This window comes from Myotis daubentonii, chromosome 11, assembly GCF_963259705.1.
Source record: "Myotis daubentonii chromosome 11, mMyoDau2.1, whole genome shotgun sequence".
NCBI lineage: Eukaryota > Metazoa > Chordata > Mammalia > Chiroptera > Vespertilionidae > Myotis > Myotis daubentonii.
Window position 1 is genome coordinate 80,125,427 of NC_081850.1, and position 24,286 is coordinate 80,149,712.

The 24,286-nt window shown below is 65.9% G+C and overlaps 1 protein-coding gene across 2 annotated transcripts; it reads left to right on the plus strand.

The window, feature by feature from the left end:
* The first annotated feature begins 1,004 nt into the window (after window positions 1-1,004).
* ADAMTS13 (ADAM metallopeptidase with thrombospondin type 1 motif 13) lies at window positions 1,005-24,200 on the plus strand. Of its 2 annotated transcripts, XM_059658432.1 has the most exons (29): window positions 1,005-1,146; window positions 1,411-1,477; window positions 3,460-3,599; window positions 3,747-3,830; window positions 4,303-4,427; window positions 4,551-4,697; window positions 6,455-6,601; window positions 6,935-7,097; window positions 7,993-8,097; window positions 8,528-8,679; window positions 8,776-8,839; window positions 9,909-10,035; window positions 10,425-10,573; window positions 10,908-11,028; window positions 11,625-11,705; window positions 12,603-12,784; window positions 13,646-13,778; window positions 13,858-13,987; window positions 14,823-15,005; window positions 15,843-16,026; window positions 16,619-16,739; window positions 17,394-17,523; window positions 18,351-18,533; window positions 20,062-20,266; window positions 20,984-21,266; window positions 21,564-21,710; window positions 21,834-22,016; window positions 22,968-23,146; window positions 23,760-24,200. In XM_059658432.1, exons 1-29 carry the CDS (start codon window positions 1,054-1,056, stop codon window positions 23,973-23,975), a joined length of 4,224 nt encoding a protein of 1,407 aa, XP_059514415.1. In that variant the 5' UTR covers window positions 1,005-1,053; the 3' UTR covers window positions 23,976-24,200. The 2 variants fall into 2 exon arrangements, with proteins under 2 accessions (XP_059514415.1, XP_059514416.1); XM_059658433.1 differs by lacking the exon at window positions 21,834-22,016.
* Window positions 24,201-24,286: the final 86 nt, after the last annotated feature.

Consider the following 24,286-nt stretch of genomic DNA (forward strand, 5'->3'; position numbering starts at 1 on the left):
AGGTCGGCTGTTTTAAAGCCGGGGAGTGACGCAATCTGACTTGTGTCGTTGGAAGTCACTGCCGCTCTGTGCGGGAAGTGGGGTGGGAGCGAGGGAGAGAGACAGCAGAGACCAGGCCCAGGAGGAGGCTGGCTTAGGGCCCTGTGTCCGTCTGTGTCTCCGGGAAGCGGTCACAGAGAGTTGGGGTGCACACATTAATGGGGGTGGGATGCCTGTGAAAGACAAAGGGGGAAGCAGCTGCGGGGGAGCGGGGAGCCTCGGGCTGCCATGCAGCTCTGACCCCTGAGCAAGGAGAGAGGTTTGGCCACAGTGGATGAGGGGGACTCCTCCCTGGCACCTGAGGCCGAGGCCGAGGAGAGGGGGCTGCGCAGGCGGAAACTCACGGAGGCCCCTGGTCGCCAGCCGCTGGGTCGGAGGAGGTGTGAGGGCGTGAAACAGCGCTCCGGAGAGGACGAGAGCCTGCCCGGCAGGGGCGTGGACGGCCGGGGCCGGTGAGGCTGCGTGGGTGATGCCACCCAGCCTGGCTCTGGGACTGCCCATCTGTGCAGGCCCACAGGTGCCAGCTGGGAAGGAGGCAGAGGGAGGGGTGTTGGCGAGGAGCAGGCCCAGTGGGTGAGGAAGGGAGTGGGAGAGGAGAGGACAGCGGTCAGGTCACGGAGAGGAGGGTGTGAGCAGAGGAGAGCGGCTTGTGTGAGCCTGAGCGCTGGTGAGAGCCTGCCCGCGGTCCCCCCAGGCTGCCCGCGGTCCCCCAGCCTGCCCTCGGTCCCCCAGGCTGCCCGCGGTCCCCCCAGGCTGCCCATGACCACAGCGCAGACACCGGGGCCGGAGCTCCCTCCTCCGGTCTGGGCACCTGGGTCCTGCGCCATCTCAGGGTACAAGGCCGGGTGGGGGCTCTGACCCAGGCCCAGGTTGCAGCAGGAGGCGCCCTGAGGCTGCCCTGGGAGGAAGCGCCCAAGAGTAAACAGCCTGATGGTCCCGCCCCGCGGGCCTGTCACATCCCTCACCGACCAGACCAGCTTCCCGGCATCTCCCCACCAGCTGGCTTCGCTGAGGATGCGGGAGCTTCGCCCCCCAGGGACGTGCGCGTGGGGAGTCCTCACCTCTGCCTGCCTCCTCCTGGGCTGCTGGGGCCTCCCGGGCGTGCAGGTGGGTGAGTGGGCAGGAGCCCGGGAAGGGGCTGCCAGGCGCCGACGTGGCTGCCTTGGCAGAGCGGGGGATTCTTTCAGCTTCTGGGCTCTCAGGGCGGATCTGCGCCTGGGTTTCCGAGGACGGCGGGTGCTCCTTGGAGAAGGTGTCTCCCGTCCCCCCCCCCGCCCCCCCCCGCGTGCCCAAGTCCCCTCTCTCGGTCTTGCTCTGGCCCCGCCCACTCCCTGGGGTCTCCCTCCCCTCACCGTCCTTTCTCTCCCGCAGGGACTGCTTCAGGCTTCGGAGACCCAGGAGGTGACTTCCCACTGGGGCCCTGATGCTACCTTCAGAGGTACTTGTCCTCGCGCTGCCCCGGTGAGGGGAGCTTCCCAGAGCCCGCGGGGTGTCTCACTATTGGGGGGATAAGATGTTGGTGTCTCCATTGAGTTGGGTGCTGGGATGTTGGTATCTCCATTGAGTTGGGGGCTGGGATGTTGGTGTCTCCATTGAGTTGGGGGGCTAGGATTTTGGGATCTCCATTGAGTTGGGGGCTGGGATGTTGCTGTCTCCATTGAGTTGGGTGCTGGGATGTTGGTATCTCCATTGAGTTGGGGGCTGGGATGTTGGTGTCTCCATTGAGTTGGGGGGCTAGGATTTTGGGATCTCCATTGAGTTGGGGGCTGGGATTTTGGGATCTCCACTGAGTTGGGGGCTGGGATTTGGGGGCCCTGCTGAGGGAGGCATAGCCGCAGCATGGCTTCTGTTCATGAACTCCGTTACTTCCTGTGAAGCCCCTAGAAGCTGGTCTGGGTGTTCTGGACGGATCGGGGCTCTGACCTCGGGGCTCTGCTCAGTGTCTCAGGGTACAGCCACTCGTTGGCTGGTCCCTTCCGCTCCTGGGCCTCCCAAGAGCTGACCGATTTCCAGGAACCCTCGTGGCTTCTGTTCGTGGATGTAAATATTTATGCTTCTGTGAGAAGCAGGGTAGGCGCTGGCCCCATCCCAGCCACAGCCTTCCCCCCCCCCCCGCCCCCCCAGCCTCGAGGGCCGGCCTGGATCCTCCGGGACCCGCTCCTGTCTGAGTAGGGCCCCTGGTGACTTTGATCCAAAGTCTGGTGGGGACCAGAGGCGGGGGGCTAGTGAGAGAATTAGGGGGGTCCCCTTGTAGCGACTTCCCTGTGGTCAGAGACACACTGACCGAGGCCTGTGCTGCGCTGGGGGTGGGGTGGGAGGGGCGTCGGGGAGACCTCTGTTTCTGTAGGACCGCGGGGCTGTGCTGTCCTGGGCTTTGCTTGGTGACTCTGTTCTCCACTGTGTGTCCAGTGTGGGGTTTGGGGGGGACCAAAAGGACATAAACGCCATCACTGGCTCCTGCCCGGGCCCCTTGCTGCTCCCGAGGCCCCGAAACCCGCGGTCACTGTGGGATCTCAGCCCTTCGGCTCCACCCGCCCCGTCTGTCCTGAGACCCAGCAGCTCCTCTGCCGCTGGCGCCGCGGCTCTGACAGTCACAGCATCCGTGACCGAGAGCCTGGGACCTCTCCGTCCCTGAGGGGTCAGAGGACACGATGTCCTCAACTGTCCGTGGGTGTCTGAGGCCAGGGCGGCTCCAGGAGGCCGGGCAGGGCGGTGAGGGGAGGGCACAGGGCAGGCCACTCACCCAGCTGTCACCGTGCCCAGCAGGCAGGCGCTCTCCTGCCCCCCCCTCCCCATGGGGAAGCTGGGGCCGTGTGGAGGGCGGCCACCGCGTCTGGACAGAGTCAAGCCTTGGACTAATGAGAGGGCAGGTCCTCTCGTGGCAAAGCCACGTGCAAGTCCCAGCGTGGAGGGCAGAGCCCTCCCAGCACAATGATGGCCAAAGCTGTGGCTGTGAGCTTGACCTTATGGTCCGAACCTGTGGGCCCAGGTGGCTGAGTGATGTGGGCTGCGGGAGGTGCAGCAAGTGCTGCCAGAACAAAGCTTGAGAGCATTCAGGTGCATGCAATTGAGTGGATTCGAAACCCGCGAGAACGCTGTAAACATCCTGACCACGTCCTCACTTTGCCTCGTGCACTCTGGCTGGTAGTCTGTGGCGCGTAGCTAGCTCTCCGTCAGAGAGGAGAGCGTCCTACCCACACCCAGCTTTCCCCTCTCTCTGTCTGTTCTCAATGCTTCACCCCCCTCAGGCTCACCGATCCTGGCTGAGCTGGCGGCACAGGGCCGGGCCCGCCCACTCCCTAAGCGTAGGTGACAGACAGGACTCTGCGTGTCTCCAAGCACAGGAGCACAGGGTGACGGGGAGGCGCCACCTGCTTTCTAGAACCTTCCATCTCAGCCCTGCCTGCCCCTCCCTGCCAGGCCGTCCTTCCTCTCGTCTCCGGAGACACGCTGCCGCGGGGGGAGTCCTGCACCTGGAGCTGCTGGTGGCCGTCGGCCCCGACGTGCACCAGGCTCACCAGGAGGACACGGAGCGCTACGTGCTGACCAACCTCAACATGGTGAGTGCTCCCACCTCCCTGCTGCCTCCCAGCCCAAGGCCCAGCGCTCGGGGTGCCCCCACCCACCACGCTGAGGAGCACCCTCTCCAGGCCCGTCCCTGGGGGCGGCTCCCCCACCCACGTGTCTCTCCGTCTGCCCACCCACAGGCGTCGGAACTGCTGAGGGACCCGTCCCTGGGCGCCCAGTTCCGAGTGCACCTGGTGCGGATGGTCATCCTGACGCGGCCCCAGGTGGGTGCTGGGCCCAGCGCCTCTGAGACCCTCCTGTCCTCTCCACCCCTCCCTGCTGCCCAGCACCTCTGAGACCCTCCTGTCCTCTCCGCCCCTCCCTGCTGCCCAGCGCCTCTGAGACCCGTCCTGTCCTCTCCACCCCTCCCTGCTGCCCAGCACCTCTGAGACCCGTCCTGTCCTCTCCACCCCTCCCTGCTGCCCAGCGCCTCTGAGACCCTCCTGTCCTCTCCGCCCCTCCCTGCTGCCCAGCGCCTCTGAGACCCGTCCTGTCCTCTCCGCCCCTTCCTGCTGCCCAGCGCCTCTGAGACCCTCCTGTCCTCTCCGCCCCTCCCTGCTGCCCAGCGCCTGGGTGCCGGCGGGGCTTCCAGGCCACCCGCCCAGGCCCCAGCGCGCCCGCACCTGTGACAGGTCATGCAGGCCGAGATGCCTGTGGGTGGGTCCAGTAACTGCGGGCTCCCCCACTGCTGCCCAGGACGCCCCACAGCTGACAGCCAACATCACCGCGTCACTGCTGAGCGTCTGCGAGTGGAGCAGGACAGTCAACCCCCCGGATGACGCGGACCCCGCGCACGCCGACCTGGTTCTCTATGTCACCAGGTAGCCCAGCTCCCGTGCAGGCCCGCCTCTGGGCGCTGCTCCCGCACAGGGCCCGGGGCGGGCGGGCATCTCAGCGGGTTTGCAGAGACGCTGGGCCCCACGTGTGTCTATTCTGTTCCCAAGGTTTGACCTGGAGCTGCCTGATGGCAACCGGCAGGTTCGGGGGGTCACCCAGCTGGGGGGCGCCTGCTCCTCCTCGTGGAGCTGCCTCATCACTGAAGATACTGGCTTCGACCTGGGGGTCACCATTGCCCACGAGGTCGGGCACAGGTATGTGGCCCCACAGCGGCCCCCATGCTCAGGCCAAGGAGCTGACCCGGGCCCCCAGGAGGGGAGGTGGAGGCTGGCAGGGGGCCTGGACGGGGAAGGAGCCTGTGCCCTTGACCCCTGTGAACCAGGGAGGGGGCGGGCAGGGGCTGGGAAACTGGATACTTCATGATTACTGAGTAACTAAAGGAGATTAAAAAAACACACAAGCAAAATAGACCTAGCAATTAGAAACGGAGGTTTTTTGGAAATTCAGGTAAAGAAAAACTAGGCTGTAAAAATTACCCCAACCCCGCCACCTAGAGATAGCATTTGTTCGTAGTTAATATTTAACTTCAGTCTTTAATTTACACAGTTTTTTATTTGCAAAATTAGGATTATACTGTATATTGGCTTGGTACCTGCTTCTCATTTTTAATCTTCACCTGAAGGTATGTTTTTATTGATTTTTAGAGAGGAAGGGAGAGAGAGAGAGAGAGGAGGAGAGAGAAACATTGATGTGAGAGAGAAACATCGATCGGTTGCCTCCTGTACACCCTGCAACCTAAGTATGTGCCCTGACCGGGAATCGAACCCAAAACCTCTTGGTGTGCGGGACACGCTCCAACCAGGGAGCCACCGCACGCAGCTGTTACCTGCTTTTTCATGCAACAGTGTACTTCTCCCGACATGCCTCCCAGGTCTTTTAAAATGTCTTGTGCGCCATCACTTAGGTAATTGGTCCCGTTTGGATATTCAGGTTGTTTCCAGGTTTACCCGCTTGTGAACATGACCCGTCTTGTGGGCCAATCTCTGCTCCTCCCGCCATCACCGACCTGGGTGGGGTGGGGGGTCTTTCCTTGCTGACTTTCAGTCCTTTTTTTTTTTAAGGGGAGAATGATGATTTTTATTTTTTTAAAATATATTTTATTGAATTTTTACAGAGAGGAAGGGAGAGGGATAGAGAGTTAGAAACATCGATGAGAGAGAAACATCGATCAGCTGCCTCCTGCACACCCCCCACTGGGGATGTGCCCGCAACCAAGGTACATGCCCTTGACCGGAATCGAACCTGGGACTCCTGAGTCCGCAGGCCGTCGCTCTATCCACTGAGCCAAACCGGTTAGGGCGGACTTTCAGTCCTTTAAAATGAAAGGAAGTAGTGCTGAGACTCCTCCGGTAAAAGATGAGTCTATTCTCTATCTTCCTTGCTCGCCTGCCCCCCTTCAGCCCCTCTGAGGGCTTCTGCGGGACCCCCCCACCCCCATCGCTGTGGGCGGCCCAGGTCCCCAGAGGCTGGAGCTGGTCCCCCACACCTCCCCCCCACACACAACAGCTCCGTGTCCTCCCTGCATCGTCACCTCCTTCCCCATCAGCCCCCCCCCTTGTTTGGGGGGAAGGGGTGTGGAACGCTGCCTCCCGCTGGGAGAGGAAGGCTGGCTGGTCAGAGGTCCGCACACCCTCTGGGACGTTCTAGTGACTCTCACTGCACAGCCTGCATGTGACAGCCAGCCCCCTGGTCAAGAACGTGATGGCGGGGGGCGCCCAGGGCCCTGGGTCCCCGTCCTCCCCAGGCTTCTAACACCCGGCTTGGTTCTCTCCCGCCTCCTGATATTGATCAACCAGCAAGGGCAGGCTTGGCGGGAAACGGAGGCAGGGCGGCCACGTGACTCGCTTCCCTGCGGAGTTAGCTGGGGGCAGGGCCAGGGGGCCCTACTGGGCAGGACGGGACCCTGCCCACCGGCCAGGCCGCTCTCAGCGCCGCCTCCGCCTCCTCGCAGCTTCGGCCTGGAGCACGACGGCGCGCCCGGCAGCGGCAGCGGGTGCGGGCCCCACGGCCACGTGATGGGGACCGACGGCGCCGCGCCCACCCCAGGGGGCCTCGCGTGGTCCCCCTGCAGCCGCCGGCAGCTGCTGCACCTGCTCAGGTAGCGCACCCCTCCATCCTCCGCCACCCCATTCCTGCGCGACCCTGCAGTTCTCCCCATCGCCCCATCCCTGCGCGCACCGGCCTCTCGGTCCCCTCCCCTCCCTGAGCCCAACCTGCACCTGCCTCCCCTGCTCTGATCCCCGCCTGCTCCCCCTCCATGATCCCTCCGCAGCCCCCTCTCTGCTCTCACGGCCTCTACTGCTTAGAGCTGAGCCTTGTCCCAGCCCCGCCTCCGCTCATGGTGGGGAGCAGGGGCTGAGAACTGTCCCCCGACCTGAGCCCCCCCTCTGTCCCACCCCACCCGGGGCCTGAGCCAGGGGTCTTGTCACAGCGCAGGACGGGTGCGCTGCGTGTGGGACCCGCCGGGTCCGCAGTCCGGGCCTGCGGGGCGCCCTCCCCAGGCCCACCCAGGTCTCTACTACGGCGCGGACGAGCAGTGCCGCGTGGCCTTCGGGCCTTCCGCCGTGGCCTGCACCTTCACCCCGGAGAGCCTGGTGAGTCTGGCAGCCTCCCCCTCCCGGGGCTCCTCCCCTCTCCCAGGGCTCTCCCCCCCTCCCGGGGGCTCCCCCCCCTCCCGGGGCCCTCCCCTCTCCCAGGGCTTTCCCCCCCTCCCAGAGGCCCCTCCCTCTCCCAGGGCTCTCCCCCCCTCCCAGGGCTCTCCCCCCCTCCCAGAGGCCCCTCCCCCTCCCGGGGCTCCCCCCCCCCCCCCCCCGCCTCCCAGGGGCTCCTCCGCCCACCCCAGCAGCTCCCTCCGCCCAGCTCAGGCCCCAGCATGCACAGTGGGTGCCCTGCGCCAGACTGTCCTAATTTTGGGGCAAGGACGCCACATTTTCGTTGTGAGGGGGCCCCACCATCTCAGAGCCGGCCTGTAAGGGCCTGAGCCCATGGACTTGGATCCTAAGTAGGCAGGTACCAAGGGCTGCCAGCCCAGTGGGACTGGAGGGCCTGCCAGAGGAGGGGGTCCCGCCGAACCCCACAGTGGGAGCGCGGTGCAGGAGGCAGGGTGAGGGCAGCTCCCCAGACAGACTTCCCCCCGGGGCTGACCGGACGCTGTGGCCCAGGCGCTTTCGCCTCGTGGCCCTTCCTCCTTAGAAAACACTGAGGGTGATCTCCGTGTCCAAGCGCGTGCGCCCTGTGTGCTGGTGTGAACGCAGACAGACGATGTGACAGACTGAACCTCATCTCTGATCTGAGAGCTTATTTTTTCCTTCTGATTTTAAAAGAAAGGAAAACATTTTCATGGCCACTCAGGACCGCGGCCACTCTCCCTCCTCCCGCCGCCAGGGCCACAGGGCGTGTGGCTGTCCCTGCCCCGCTGCCGAGAGGACAGTGAGGCTGGCACGGACCTGACGGGCCCCGTGGCCTGTGGCGCCACCTGTGTCTCCTCAGGACGCGTGCCAGGCGCTCTCCTGCCACACAGACCCCCTGGACCTCAGCAGCTGCAGCCGCCTCCTCTTCCCGCTCCTGGACGGGACCGAGTGCGGCCCCCAGAAGGTCAGCAGGAGCGAGGGAGGCGGGAGAGCGAGTGTGAACGTGTGTGCATGAGCATGAGTGTGTGAGCGTGTGTGCATGAGCATGAGTGTGTGTGCGTGCATGAGCATGAGTGTGTGAGCGTGTGCGTGCATGAGCATGAGTGTGTGCATGAGCATGAGTGCGTGCGAGCGTGTGTGCATGAGCATGAGTGTGTGAGTGTGCGTGCATGAGCATGAGTGTGTGAGTGTGCGTGCATGAGCATGAGTGTGTGCATGCGTGTGTGAGTGTGAATGTGCTCACACATGCTTGCACAGGCCACCTGCAGCCTGGCAGCCCTTATTCCTGGGGCAAGAGACAGGGCGCCAGGGCGAGGGCCCTGGAGCTGTGCTTGGTGCCTGTGGGTGTGGGTGTGGTGCCCGTGGGGCGGCAGATTGGCTGTCGTTCTTTGCAGTGGTGCTCCAAGGGCCGCTGCCGCTCCCTGGCGGAGCTGACCCCCATGGAGGCGGTGCACGGGCACTGGTCAGCTTGGGGTCCCCCCAGTCCTTGCTCCCGCTCCTGCGGAGGAGGCGTGGTCACCAGGAGGCGGCAGTGCAACAACCCCAGGTGCGGGATGGAAGGGGAGGGCAGTGGGGGGAGCTGCACTTGCCCTGGTTGGGGGTCTGTGGGTCACCTCTCACCACTGTCTCCCGGCGTTTTCAGACCTGCCTTTGGGGGGCGTGCTTGCACAGGTGCTGACCTTCAGGCCGAGATGTGCAACACCCAGGTAGGCCGGCTTCCCGGGCAGGGCCAGGGCCCCAGGGGGCCAGGGCGGCTGGGGTGTGTGGCTCACAGCAGAAATCCTATGTGATCTCTGAGGAGGCTTCAAACTGCGCCCCCAGCAGCCGGCCCCGCTGGTGCCCACGGCAGGTGTGGGGGCTCCAGCTCCTCCATGCGCTCTCGGCACTTCCTGTCCAGGCTTGGTTTTATTTTTTAATCCTCGCCGGAGGATATGTTTTTATTGATTTTAGAGCGAGGAAGGAAGAGAGAAGAGAAACATCGATGTGAGAGAAACACTGATCAGTTGTCTCCCATACACGCCCCGACTTGGGGGTTGAACCTGACACCTGGGCATGTGCCCTGATGGGGCATCACATGCACCACCTTCCGGGGTGTGGAATGGGGCTCCAACCAACTGAGCCACCGGTCAGGGCCGGCTGTCCAGGTTTGGGTCACGGCCATCACAGCGGGTGTGAAGCGGGGACTGATCTCTTTGACGTTAAGGTCTGAGAGCTGCCCTCCCACCTTCTCCTGGCGGCCACTGGGGGCCAGACCTGCAGGGAGCCCTCGCCTGGGCCCGAGGTGGGGGAGGGGGTGTGTGGGCAGCTGAGGGCCGTGTCCCGCTCAGCCCGTCCACTCCGCCGGCCGGTCCGCTCTGAGCCTTTTCTCTCCGCCGCCTCCCGTCGAGGCTCTTGGTGAAGCCTTCCCTGGCCTTTTCTGACGCGGCCTCTGTGAATGGCCCAGACCCTGACCTCTGCGGTTCGGGCCCTGGGCCTGAGCGGTGTTCTTTGCCCGCTCCCTCTGCCCCGTGTCCTCACAAATGCTCCTGGAGTTCCCCATCGGCAGAAAAGGCTCCTGTCACCCCCACTTTACAGAGCGGGGAACAGGTGCAGCCAGGAGCCAGGCTCAAACCCTCCTCATGGCCTCACACTCAGGGTGCCTCCCTGTCCCCAGGTGCAAGGGCCCCCAGCCCTGGGCCCCCTGCCCTAGGCCCCAAGCCCGGGACCCCCTGCCCTGGGCCCCCTGCCCTAGCCCCCACCCCAGCCTCCATGCCTGTCCCTTGCCCTGTCTGGCAGGCCTGCGAGACCACCCAGCTGGCGTTCATGGCTGAGCAGTGTGCGGAGACCGAGGGGCGGCCGCTGGGCCTTTCCCCAGGCAATGCCTCCTCCTACCGCTGGGGCCCAGCTGTGCCTCACAGTCAAGGTGGGGCCCGGGGCTGCCCAGGGAGTGGTGTGGGCGGGAGAACCGAGGCCACCATGGCTCCCCGCGGTGGACAGCAGGCGCAGGCGCAGGGAGCGTCCTGGCTTGGCCCTGGGAGGGGTCTCCTGCGAGTCCTGGCTCCCAGCTCGGCTGCTGGGGGCACAGTGAGGTGAGGGGGGGCGCCGGGTGTGCCCCTGGCTCCTGGCTCAGCTGCACGTGTTGCCTCCTGGTTGCGAGGCCGCCTCGGGAGGAACATAGACCCTGGCCCACGAGCAGCGGGCGAAGCGGCGGGGCTGGCAGGGTGAGGGCGCCTGGAGCCTGCTTCCCGGGTCACCGCCCTCCCTGCCCCCACCCCGCCCCGCGTCAGCGTTCCTGTCCCTCTGCCTCCCCAGGGGACGCTCTGTGCAGACACATGTGCCGGGCCGTCGGGGAGAGCTTCATCATGCGGCGTGGGGACAGCTTCCGGGACGGCACCCGGTGTGTGCCAAGCGGCCCGCGGGAGGACGGGACCCTCAGCCTGTGCGTGTCGGGCAGCTGCAGGGTAGGCGTGTGCAGGCGGCGGGCGCCTCTCCGTCCCCTGTGGCCCCCAGGCCCGTCCCAGCAAAGCCGAACACGGCCTCCCGGGCGAGGCCAGTGGGGGGGGGGGGGTCCCTGAAGCAGCAGCCGCCTCGCGGGATGAGGAAGGGACTCAGGCCGACCTTGGGTCAGCCGGGTTGAGAGCTGCACTGCGATCTGGGGCAGCCATTTAAGCTCGTCTCCGGGTCGGGTCTCAGATGCTCTGTACGCCACCCCGTTCGTCATGTGACTCTGAGAGCCAGCGGGGCTGCCCCTCCAGTGACACGCAGCCCGGGCGCCCTGCCACCCCCTTTGCACAGACGTTCGGCTGTGACGGCAGGATGGACTCCCGGCAGGTGCCGGACGAGTGCCAGGTGTGTGGAGGGGACAACAGCACGTGCAGCCCGCAGAGCGGCTCTTTCATGGGCGGAAGAGCCCGAGGTAGGGGCCGGCCCCCCGCCCCCGAGAAGGCCCGGCACCCCAGGTGGGGGCAGGCAGGGTGGGGACCCGCACGTTGGCTCCGTCCTGGAGCCTCCACCGCCGCTCTGCCAGACGTTGGGACTCTGCTGTGGTTTGCAAAGCCATTGCTTAGAGCAGCGGTTCTCAACCTGTGGGTCGCGAGCCCTTTGGCGGTCGAACGACCCTTTCACAGGGGTCGCCTCAGACCATCCTGCAGATCAGATATTTACATGACGATTCATCACAGTAGCAACATGACAGTTAGGAAGTAGCAACGAAAATACTTTTATGGTTGGGTCACAACATGAGGAACTGTATTTAAAGGGCCAGAAGGTTGAGAACCACTGGGCTAGAGGGTCAATGGAGGACTTGATCCCACTTCCCTCCGGCAGGTCCCACCCCTCCCCCCGCCTGGGTGGCTCCCCCACAGGTGGCCCTCCACCCGCCTGATTGCCCGCCAAGGTGCGCGGCTGCCTGGGGCGCCCGCAGTGGGGCTGGCGCTGTGGGGCCTGTTCTTGGTGCCGAAACCGCCCCTGGCCTGCGGTGGGGCGGGGTCTCAGCCCTCTGCTCCCTCCTAGAGTACGTCACGTTCCTGACACTGACTCCCAACCTGACCAGGGTGCACATCGCCAACCACAGGCCTCTCTTCACACACCTGGGTGAGTTGGCGGAGGGCTCGCCAGAGTTCGCCAAACCTCGAAGGTGGAGGGCACGGTCCCCAAGATGCCCGCACTGCTGACGCCAACGTTGAGGTCGGGGTTCCCCAAACGACCGCCAGATTGGACAGCTCACTGGGACCCCCAGACTCAGCTGTTAGGGTCACGGTGGAAACGGGGAAGGACAGAGTAAACCAGCCAGGAGGAGACGCCAGGGCAGAGTCGGGGCTCTGGGCCAGCGTCCAGCTGATGGGCATGGAGTATTGCCCACCCAGGCTCCCTGCCCATTTCTACTGGGGCTCGTTATGTAGGCCTGATCGGTTATTGACTGATGGATCGATTGAGCGCTCACATAAATGGTTTCAGTCTCCAGGCTGACTCATGCCCTGTGACCCAAGGCCCCAGAACCATGTGTTTGGTCTTCGGTTGGCCAGGCCCCTCCTTAAAGACTCCCCCCAGCTGACTAGGCCCCCTCCCTGTTGTTGGGCAAGGCCAACTTCTTTACTCCCCAGTCTCCCTGGGGCTGTGTGTCCAGGGTGGCCCACACCTGACCTTTGAACCCAGAGTGGGGGCCTACCAGGGTCCCTGAGCTCCTGAACCTCGCATGGGTGTGCGTGGTGGGGAGCAGGCCCCAGTGCTCCCCGGGTTCTGGAGAAAGTGTGGAGTTGCCTCTGTGAGGAAGCCTAGGGCAGCCCCTGTGTGCACCTGGAGGGGTGCCTGCAGAGACGCGGGGACCCACTCCTGGGGCTGGGGACCCGGAGGAGGACGGTCGCAGGTGTGGCCACGGAGACGACAACCTGTTGGTCGATTCCTTAAACCAGGGCCGCCTCTGTGAAAGGGTGGTGCCCCCTCCTAGGTGGGGGGGGGCTCTGATGTGCTGACAGGCCTCGCTCCCCCCAGCGGTGAGGATCCGCGGGCGCTACGTGGTGGCTGGGAATTTCAGCATCTCCCCCAGCACCAGCCACCCCTCCCTCCTGGAGGACAGCCGCATCGAGTACAGAGTGGCCCTCACCGAGGACCGGCTGCCCCGCCTGGAGGAGATCTCCATCCCGGGCCCCACCCAGGAAGACATGGAGATCCAGGTGACCAGCCGCTCAGTCGCTTGCTCGCACGGCCCCTGGTGCTGAGTGGGTGGCCGGAGAGCCCGGCAGGCCCAGGGGCTGCCCCCGGAGGGCGGCGGGGCTGGGCCTGGAGGAGCTGGTGCCCAGGCCAGCCAGCGGGCAGTGTCTCCAGGGAACCTGCGAGCACAGGAGGGGTGCTTAGGGGGCTGAAGGAAGGGGACCCCAGGCAAGAAGGCTAGAGGGCGGGGCAGACCTCGAGGGGCTTCCTGGCCATGGGCGGAGTCTGGGCTTCCTCCTGGGTGTCCAGGGGCTGAGGGGCCCTGCAGTTGGAGTTGGGAGGGGCCTGGGTCAGGCCTGGCCCAGGGGGGTAGAGGAGTGAGACAGGAAGGCCGGTCCGGCCAATGCTGAGGTCAGAGGCCTCAGTCTCCTCCCCTGTGGAATGGGGTCGCAGTCCTGCCTCCTGGGGTCGCAGCATGCTTAAGGAGTGACCACCCCTTCCGGCCACCCCCCCACCCCACCCCCAGGTCTCATCTCTTCTGATCTCACCCAGGCCTGTGCTGGGCTCCCCGCTGTCTGAGGCCCTATCTCCCGCCTCTGCTCCATGCCCCACCCCTGCTCCACCTGGAGCCTGCGACACCTTTCAGGCTGCTGTCCTGCCCCCACCAGGCCCTGTAGGGTTATCTGTCACCACCCCACCCCACCCCACCTCGAGCTCCTGGAGGCTGCGACAGGGTCCCGTTCGCCGTGCTGTGCCCAGAACCTGGGTGCGGCCACCTCCATGGTTGCTTGCTGAGTGGAAGAATGGATGTCCTCCAGGAGGTGGTGGTGGCAGCGACCCCCAGGGAGCCCCTGGGTGAGGCCCCGTGCGCCCGTCTCCTGCAGGTGTACAGGCGCTATGGCGAGGAGTATGGCAACGCCACCCGCCCGCACGTCACCTTCACCTACTTCCAGCCTAAGCTGCAGGCCTGGGTGTGGGCTGCCACGCGGGGGGCCTGCTCGGTGAGCTGTGGGGCAGGTGAGGCCCGGGGCAGGGCGGGCCCCAGCCTGGCTTGCCCCCTGCATGGAGGTGGCCTCGCTTCCCTCTTTCTTCCCAGGGCTGCGATGGGTGAGCTACAGCTGCCTGGACCAGGCCAGGAACCAGTGGGTGGAGGCTGCCTGGTGCGCAGGGAGCCCGCAGCCGGCGGCCTGGCCAGAGCCCTGCACCCCCGGGGCCTGCCCCCCATAGTGAGTGCCGTCTGTGGGGCTCTCCCCTGGGTCCTGGGGCCCACGCCGCCTGGGCGGGGCAGGGCGCCTCTGTGTGTGCTCTCGCATAGCCCTGGAGGCTCCCTGTGAGGCAGCGTCCTGCGCTGCAGGAGAGGACACTGAGCCGCAGGCAGACAAGGCGTCGGTGACCCACCTGGTGCACCTGTCTGCGGGCGGAACGCGCGCCCTGAGCGCAGGTGGTCATGTACGTGGGGGTGATCACCTAGCTGGGTGGGCTGTGGGCAACTCAGAGGCAGACACGGAGAGCAGCTGACGGAAAGTACCTGGCCATCGCCATCGCGAGCCCAGGCAGGTGTGGTTGGTGGGAGCATAACGTTAGAGCAGTGGTTCTCAACCTTCTGGCCCTTTAAATACAGTTCCTCATGTTGTGACCCAACCATACAATTATTTTCGTTGCTACTTCCTAACTGTCATGTTGCTACTGTTATGAATCGTCATGTAAATATCTGATATGCAGGATGGTCTTAGGTGACCCCTGTGAAGGGGTCGTTCGACCGCCAAAGGTCGCAACCCACAGGCTGAGAACCGCCGCGTTAGAGGCAAGGCGGTCCCTCCTGGGTGCAGGGCTGGGCAGCCGCCCGTCTGCAGGTGTCCTCAGCCTCAGGTGACGGTGGGGACCTGGAGAGCTGGGGCGGGCTGGCCGGCCCATACCGTGTCTGCGTACCTGAAGGGACACATGCCCAGCCCAGCCCAGGGCAGCGAGTCAGCTGGACAGATCTGCCTGCTCCCCGCCCCCCCCCACCCCCCCAGCCAACCCAGCACCTGGCAGGGCTCTACTCTGCCACTCTCTCCTCAGCTGGGCAGCTGGAGACTTCGGCCCCTGCAGCACCTCCTGCGGGACAGGCCTGCGGGAGCGGGCGGTGCGCTGCGTGCAGGCCCTGGGCCCCCGCCTGAGGACGCTGCCCCCTGCCCGGTGCGCAGCGCTGGCCCAGAAGCCCGTGATGGTGGAAACCTGCAGCTCCCAGCCCTGCCCCCCCAGGTGAGCGCGGGGTGGGGCAGGTTCTCCCCGCCAGGGCTTGTCCCTGCGCTGCGCCCGGCCCCCCCAATGCCCCGTTCCCCAGGCCTCTAGCCAGGCGTTGCCATCCCGGTGATGGGCAGGGCCGGCCCAGGCCTAGGAGTTCCAGCTCCAGATTCCCTGCCCTGGAGACCTGCACCCACTTCTCTCTGAACCTCCGGGGCCCTGCTCAGGGAGGGGCTGTGAGGCCCAAGCGAGGCCACGAAAGGAAAGCAATAAATGCCACTTCTCGTCACTGTGGTCGCTGCCGTGTCCTGCTGGCAGCGACCTATCACTCTGATTTGCTGCCCACCGGCTGGGTGCCCAGGGCCCCCGTTTCATTACCCGTCCCTTGGGTCCTGGTGGCCCACACGTGGCCAGGCTCCTTTCCCCTCTCGCGTCCACAGCAGACACAGCGACCACCACTCTTCCCACCGAGGGCTGATCCTGCCCCCAAGTCCTCCCCAGCACACACCCAGGCAGCCGCTGCCCCTCGGGCTGGCACCCTCCTGAAGCGATTCCCTGTCCCTGACCTGGTGACCCGGTTGCAGCTGACACCGGCTGGGCAGCGGGAGCACCTAGTTACCTGGCAGAGGCCCCCCTTTGCCTCTGGGAACAGGCGGTGGGGCCTGTGTCACTGCCCCTGGTGTCCAGCGCAGTGTCCGCAGCCGGCGGCCGGCCCTTCAGGGAGAGGCCCGGGCTTGCTTCTTTGTGGGGCCCCTCTTTGGGTTCTTGGATATTGGGGAGCAGGTTCTCCCTGCCCCGGTGGCCAGGCTGCGCCGATGGCAGGGGCAGGGCCTGATGGCTGTCCTGGGCTGTCAGGTGGGAGGTGTCGGACGCGTGCCCGTTGGCCTGTGGAGCGGACCTGGCCGCACAGAATGTCACGTGCGCGCAGGGGGCGGACGGCCTGGAGGCGCCAGCGACCGCTGGGCCCTGCTCCGCGGACCAGACGCCAGCTGCCCTCGAGCCCTGCGTGGAGGTGGCATGTCCTCCGGGCTGGGGCCTTGTGAGTGTCCTGGGCTTGGGGGTGGCTGGGCTCTTGGGTGCTTGTCGGGCTGGGAGAATGGGGAGCGCTGGTTACCGTTGGCCTCCCGGCCAGAGTGCGAGGACTGTCCTGCAGCACTGCCTCTGCCAGAGCCCGGCCCGAGATACGCGTAGGAACCGCCCCGGGCCCCGGGCAGCCCCTTCCCGGGCAAGCCGGGCTGAGGGGGCCAGGCCCTGTAGGGAGCTGCACGGAGGAAAGCTGCCAGGCTCCCCCTGGCGTCTGGGGCTCAAGGCTGGTGCTGCTGCTTCCACACAAGGTGCTGGCCAACCCTGTCCGCTGGGGGTTGGGGACCGCAGGCCAGGGGCGGCAAATCCACTCCTCAGCCCCGCCCACAGTGGCCTCACGCTGATGCAGAGGCCAAGGGGGTGTGGTGAGGCCGCAGCATCGCCGGGGGCCTGGAAGCGAGCCTCCCTGGGGAGGATCAGCAGGGGCGGGGGGAGGACGGCCCCCGGGGTGCTGGTGACCACTTCTTTCTCCTGAGGGATCGGGACGGTGGGCGTGGAGGTCAGAGGTGGGTGCCCGGACCCATCAGCTTGGTGCTTGCCCCCTGCAGCCGGACCCCCAGCCTCTGGGGGAGGAGGCTGCACCCGCACCGGGCGGCCCCAGGCTGGGGGCTCGCGCTGCCCACGTGTGGACGCCCCTGGCGGGGCCCTGCTCCGTCTCCTGTGGCAGAGGTGAGACCCCTGAACACCCAAGCTCATTAGCTAGCTCTTGCCTGCCTGCATCTGGCTTAATTCTAAAAAGCAGTTGGGTGGCTTCTAGAAAATTCCGGCTGCGCGAGGAAGTGCCAGTGTATGAGGAGATTGGGGCGGAGTGCAGACAGCCCTGCACCAGTTCAGTGATCATCCGAGACAGAAAAGATCGTAGGACATGTTGGCACCGAGAGCCTGTGTCCTGAGGCCCAGAGAAGCTGGGAGAGACGGGCCCACATTTAGCTCTGCGCTCCTGGTGCCAAACCAGAGAGACACGTGAGAGATATAGCAGCCTGCAACTCCCCCCGCTCAGGACAGCCTCGGCTCGTTCAGAACGGAGGCAGAGGTTTCTTTTGAGGAAGTTCCCGATGAATTGATGGCAAACACAATAAGGGGTGTTTAGAGCAGTTCCCATACTGCCCCTCAGGAAACCTACTCTGTGCCAGGCACTTCGTAACTCCCCCTCGAAAGTCCCTGTACACATCCCTGCGACTGAGCCGTCAGCATATGAAGACCCTGAGGCTCAGAGAGGTCAGGTCACTGTCCAAGGTCACACGGCTGGTCAGTGGCAGAGCCGGCACCGTGGTCCTGGCTGAGCCCTCCTCCTGGGCCCGGGTCCCTGCTTCCTCCCTGCAGGCCAGACGGAGCTGCGTTTCGTGTGCACGGACTCCACCCGGGGGACAGCTGTCCAGGAAGAGCTGTGTGACCTGGCGAGCAAGCCGGGGAGCCGGCGGGAGGTCTGCCAGGCTGCCCCGTGCCCGGCCTGGTGAGCGGGGAAGGAGACTGTGCGCGGGGCAGCAGCCGGGTCCCCCTCTTGCCCTGGGCTGTGGCCTCCTGCGGGTGGGAGACCCGCGCCTTGGGGCCGTGCCCGGTGACCTGTGGCGGTGGGCAGCTGCCGCTGGCTGTGCGCTGTGTGAGGCAGGACCGTGGACGCTCCGTCCCCCTGCCTCACTCCAAGTGCTGGCCGGCGCCCCGGCCCAGCCGCCTCGAGGAGTGCAGCCCGGAGCCCTGCCCCGCCAGGTGGGCCCCTCCCCCAGGAGGCAGGTGGTCCGAGGGGCTTCATGGGGCTATGGGTAAAGCGCATGGCCCGGGTCCGGGTGCTGTGGGCACACGTGGTGGATGGCTCGTTTTGTCATCGCCTGCTCCTTACTGAGCACCCACTGTGCCAGGCACTGCTGTGGCACGAGGGGTCACAGCACTGAACTGACAGCACCTCTGCCTTCCCGAAGCAGATGCTGGGGACGGGCAACGGGCGATGAGTCGGACAGACAGGAGACGGCTAGTGACGGGTGTGATCGTGCACGTGGCCAAGGCAGTGGGAGGCGGGTCCCGGGGTGAAGGCTGGGATCCCTTTGGACACAGACATCTTAGCAGGACCGGGGTGCCCTGCCCCCTCCCACTGCCTTTGGACACCTGTCCCCCTCTTCCCCTTCTGTAAAATGGGTTCTTCTGATGTTCTCATCCGCTGTGCCAGCCCCTTGTGGAGACGTAGGGTGACCCCCCAGAGAGAGCGCCTCTGCGGGCCCCTCCTGGTGGGGAAAGGAGGGGACCCCTGGCTGCTCGGGGTCCTCCCCTGACTCTGCTTTGCCGCAGGTGGCGGTACAAGCTGGCAGCCTGCAGCGTGAGCTGTGGGGGTGGGGTGGCGCGGAGGATCCTGTATTGTGCCCGGGCCCACGGGCAGGACGAGGACGAGGAGATCCTGCCGGATACCCAGTGCCAGGGGCTGCCTCGGCCAGAGCCGCAGGAGGCCTGCAGCCCGGAGCCCTGCCCGCCCAGGTCAGCAGCCCCGGGGTGTCCAGCAGGTGGCCTGAGCCCCAGGGTGCAGGCGCCAGGCCAGGGCCATGGGGACTAAGGGCTGGCTCAGTGGCTCAGGACACATTCCTCAGAAAACGGGACCAGCTGGCAGGCTGTGCCAAGTGCCAGAGATGGCGGCCAGCGCACCGGCCGCACTGTGGGTTCTCACGGGGTGTGGGTGTGGGTAGCGCTGGGCAGACGCTTCATTGGGTGGAGGAGGCAGATGGGGTGGGGCCTGAGGTGGTCCCAGTGGGGAGCCAAGCACCAGGCACACAGGCAGAAGGGTGCTCAGGCCGGTGGGGGCGGGGGTGGGGGCTGGGGGGGTAGGGGAGTGGGGATGGGGCTCCAAGACCAGGCTGGGGCCACGGGAAGGGCATATGCTCTCGCCTCGTCCACAGGCCCCATGGCTTCCTCATCATACATGTGCATTTTATTTGATTTTAAATAGACTTATATCAATTGCAGAGAGGAAGGGGGAGAGAGAGAGAGACATCAGTGATGAGAGAGTCATGGACCGGCTGCCTCCTGCACGCCCCGCACTGGGGATGAGCCCGCAACCCGGGCCTGTGCCCTGACGGGCATCGAACCGTGACCTCCTGGTCGATAGGCCGAGGCTCAGCCCGAGCCCCGCCGGCCGGGCTACCTGTGCGCTTTAACGATGTCATGCTTTCCCGCATCGCACAGAAAGGTGACAGGGTCAGTGACGTCCTCATAGTGCCACGTGCTCCTCCCGCCTCTCGTTTTTAAAGAAACACCCCTTACGGGTGAGACTCTTACATGTAAGGCCTTGAGCTCACCTGTGGTTTATTTGGGGTAAGTTGGGAAGTCGGGAGCAAGCTCTGTTTTTCCCGTTTGCTAACCAGCGGTGCCCGAGTTCCTCCCGGCGGCCCTCACCACGTCCATCCCATCCGCGAGCCCTGCGTCTGTTGGATCCACGGGAGGCGTCTGCCACGCCCGCTGGCTCCTCCTCCCCCATCCCCACCCCATATCAAGTTGTCTTAAACGGCCAGCTTTGTGACCCATTTGCCATTCCTACCAAAGTGTCTGTTGAGGTCACTGCTTGTGCTAATGTCGCCGTCCTTGTACCCCACTATTTCCCACGGCACATTTAGAGGTGCAGGTGAGCTGGGATTTATGGGAATTTCACACACTGAGGTCTGGCTCCCCTTGCAAGTCGCTATGGCCACTCTGGCCTCCTTGATATTCTAGAACATTCCAGGGATGCCTGACTCAGGGCTATCCCCTCACTCGGGCCCGAGTCAACCAACAGGAGGTGGGGGCCCTCCCTGAGCACTGGTGCAGAATGGCACACGCACCCACCCACGATGCTCAGCTTTGCGTCATTGTTCTTTTTTAAGATAAGTTTTTATTGATTGGAGAGGGAGAGGGATAGAGAGAGGAACACCCGTCAGCTGCCTCCTGCACGCCCCTGATTGGGGCTTGGGCTTGTCCTGGCTGACCATCCGGGGAGCCCAGCGGCCATGCCATCCTGGGTCCTCTTTTCCTGCAGGTGGAAAGTCACGTCGCATGGCCCCTGCTCAGCCAGCTGTGGCCTCGGCACCGCCACCCGCTCCATAGCCTGCGTGCGGCTGGACCGAGGCCAGGACACGGAGGTGGACGGGGCGGCCTGTGCGGCTCTGGCGCGGCCGCGGGCCAGCATCCCCTGCATCATCGCCGACTGCACTTACCAGTGGCACCTCAGCACCTGGACGCAGGTGAGGCCGCGGCTGGGGCGGGGAGAGCGTCCGATGAGACCTCACACGGGGGACCCTGGGAGCCTCGTCACTGTGACGCCCGGAAGGAGATGGAGAGCAGGCATGGGGGGCGGGGCGGGCACCTAGAGAGGAAGACAGCAGGCCTGGAGGCGGGGAGGGCAGCGGGCCCTCGGAGGGCCGAGGTCGCAGATACAGGAAGGTGAGGGCAGACAACCCGATTCCCCCTGGACAAGCAGGTGCCACCCCGGCCCAGCACCTCCCCAGGCACCGGGAGACAGCGGGAGGTAGGGCTGGGCCTCCAGGCTCGCTCGAGGTGTAGAGAAGAGGCAGAGCAGAGCTGCCTCCCGTCGGTCAGAGGGGCCAGGGGCATCGGCCGGGAGATGAGGGCTCAGGAGGGCAGTGCCGGCAGGAGGACAGGGCGGACGGCTGCAGGGACAGACGGGGGGTGGGGGGGGACAGCCATGCCTCCTGATCCCTGTTCCAGGGTCTGGAGACGCAAAGAGGCCTCGAGGGTGACAGGTAGGGACGTGAGCTTGAATCCCTGCCCCTCCTCCCTGTGACCCATACACCGCAGCCTCAGCCTCGGGGGGCTCGCAGTGGAACGGAGACAGGGACGCGCCTCCAGTGCTGTGCGGAGACTGGCGGTCATGCCCGGCCCGTGTCCCCTGTCCTCGTCACCCTCGGAAGGGTCAGCCCCTCCTTCCCCCTTCCCTGCAGTGCTCCGTCTCCTGCGGGGATGGCGTCCAGCTCCGGCGCGACACCTGCCTGGGACCGCAGGCCCAGGGGCCCGTGCCAGCCAACTTCTGCCAGCACCTGCCCAAGCCCGCCACGGTGCGGGGCTGCTGGGCCGGGCCCTGCGCGGGGCCGGGGACCCCCAGCCTGGCGCCCCCCGAGGAAGCTGCAGCTCCAGGACAGACCACGGTTGGCCCTGCCGCCGCTTCCCCGGGGTGGCCCCAGCCCTGGGCCCGCCTCCTCTCCCAGGAGAGCCCTGGGGGGACCGGTATGTCCCTTCCTCCTCGCTGTCTGGGCGGCTGGCTGCAGGAGGGGGGCAGAGGGTGTGAAGCCAGGACCGCTTTCCACACGCCCGCTCCTCAGAGCATCCAGGAATGCTCTGCGCCCGGGCCCTGACATCCGACCCCTGCAGCCCCCACCCCTCACCTGAGAGGGCTTCCCGTGAGGCCTAGGAGGGCATCCCCCCTTCCTCCACACACACTCCAGCCTCCTTCCCAGCAGGGAAAACGCCAGCCCTGCCCCTGGGGGTGCCCCACCCGGAAGCTGTCTCCTGCTCCCTGTCCAGGTCCCTGTGGCCGGCAGCACCTCGAGCCAACAGGAGCCATCGACTTGCGAGGCGCCGGGCAGGCGGACTGCGCCGTGGCCATCGGGCGGCCCCTGGGTGAGGTGCTGACCCTCCAGGTGCTGGAGAGCTCCCTCAACTGCAGCGCCGGTAGGTCCAGGCACCAGAGCTGCTGCCGGGAAGTGGGAGGGTCAGGACCGAACTCGGCCGTGCGCCCCGGGACTCTGCTGCCAGCCTGGACGGGGAGCCGGCCTCACTGCCCGCCGCCCGCAGGGGAGCTGCTGCTGCTCTGGGGCAGGCTCACGTGGAGGAAGGTGTGCAGGAAGCTGTCCGGCCTGACCTTCCGCTCCAAGGCCAACACCCTGGTGGTGACGCAGCGCCGAGTGCGGCCGGGAGGCGGAGGCGGAGTGGTGCTGCGGTTCTCCAGCCGGCCCGCCCCGGGGGCCTTCCACAGAGGTGGGCAGGCGCCAGAGCCTCCCCCGCCCGGGGCTGCTGGGCTGTGCTGCTGCCAGCGGGGCGGTGGGCAAGGACACCCCCCTGGACACCCCCCTCTCCCCACCTGCGGTGGCCGGGGCCAGTCTGCGCGAGGGGTCAGCTTGAGTCTCAGCATGTGACCCTACAGCGAGACGGGCAGTGGGGCTCCGGCCACATCCTCACCCCGTCCCTCAGGCCACACAGCCCCAGCGTCCCGGCCCTGGCCTCAGGCCCTTTGGGACCCTCTGACCCAGCCAGGTCCTGTGCACAGGCCTCCGCATCCGCGGGGCGGTGTCTCCCGTCGGGTCAGGGCTTGCCCTCTCCCAACAGCCCACACTGGCCGAAGGCACTTCCCCCGCCAGTCCCAGAGGCTTCTGCCCCCCCCCCCCCCCGCCTCAGGTGAGAAGAGGGACGCTAGAGGCTTCCTCCTTCCTGGAGATCGGAGGCCTCCCCTGCCCCTCCATGCTCAGTGGCCCACAGGCGACGGTCTCCCTTCCCTCTCCCCGCTCCAAGCCTCCCACATGCAGGGGCCCGCCCAGGGGAGGCCCAGGGGGCACTGCAGGTGGCGTCCGTCCTTGTGCCAGGCCCGGTGTTCAGCACGTCGGCACCTGTGGCTTTGCTGAGCCCTAAAACCACTCGGCCCAGTGTTTGCTCTCATCCCCCCACTTTAAGGGGGGGGCTGAAGCTCAAGCGTGTAAGGCCTTGGCCTGGGATCACACCGGGAGGTGGAGGAGGTGGAGGTGGAGGAGGTGGGGTTCAGTGGGGGCTCCTGCCTGGGCCCTGGCCTTGGCCCCAGCGCCACACTGTCCCCCTTGCTGCTCGCCAGCTGCGAGCGGCTCGGCCCCTGGCCCCTGGCCCCTGGCCCCTGGCAGTAGGGTCTTTCGGGGGCTCCTGCATCCTGGGCCACACCCCGCCACCCCCCTCCCCCTGCAGAATGTGACACGCAGCTCTTCGGCCCCCGGGGTGAGATTGCCAGCCCACTGGTGAGTTCCGATGGGAGGACCGCGGGGGGCTGCCGCATCTTCATCGACGTGGCTCCGTGGGCCCGTATCGCCATCCACGCCCTGGCCACTGACATGGGCACCGAGGGAGCTGATGCCAGCTACATCTCGGTGAGGCCACCATGAGGGCGACAGGAATGGCTGACTCTTGCTGTGGTCTGGACAGCTGTCCCTGGGGACGAGGACCGGGGTGCTGGGGTAGAGGACCCCCCGAGTCTACTTCAGACCAAAACCTTCAAAATTAGTGCAGGAATGGGGAAAAGCACCTCCTCCACGTACTCGCCAGCAAATGCTGATTGTGCCTCCACAAGAGAGAACAGAAGAGACCTGGTCCCATGTGGCAGCCCGTTAACCTGGGCCTGAAGCACAATGTTAGAGCCAGAGGCAGCTCTGCCAGGAGAGGGGCACCCCTCCCCCATGGGGCGTGTGTGTTGGGAGAATTGTCCTCTGCCCGGCGTCAGCTCCTCTGGATGAGGCCGCCTGACGTGGAACAGAGCAGACCTGGGCCAGGTCCCAGCTCGGGCGCCCTGGCTGCGAGCCCCAGGGGAGGGGCATGGGCGCTCTGAGCCTGCTTCCGGGTGGGCTAACAGTGCCTTCCTCAGAGGGCTGTGGGGTGAGGACTGAATGTGACCCTGAGCGCAGATCCTGGTGCAGCTAGGGCTCCACGAGTGCCAGCTGGTTTTCATTTGTGACCTGCCCTTCGGGGCTGCCCCTCTCCTCCCAGATCCGGGACGTCCACAGTCTGAAAACGACCACATTCCGCGGGCAGCAAGCGCTCTACTGGGAGTCAGAGGGCAGCCAGGCGGAAGTGGAGTTTAGCCAGGGCTTCCTGGACACACATGCCCGCCTGCGGGGCCAGTACTGGACACTGCAGTCCAGAGCTCCCGCGCCCCGCACTGCCCCGCCCTATCTGCCTCTCCCAGCACGACGGGTCCAGTGAGGGGTGCTCCCTCCAGTTCTGGGGGGCGAGGAGGGGAGCTGACCTGTATGAGCTGCTGGCTGCCTGGCCGGCCCCGGAGTGCTTCCCGAGCTGAACACCCTCCCATCTTCAGTGTCGCCGTTAGCGCCTTCTCCAACGAGCACAACGTTAGGCAGAAGGGGACACACTCTGGAATGGCAGCCCCAGCCGTTCAGGCACCAATAAAAAGGACGTGCGGTCTGACTGGCGTTTTCTTCCCAACACCTGTCCAGATCTGCTGGCAAGCCCGCCGCACAGCAGGCGGGTCCCCGGCCGCGGTCGAGTTCCAGACC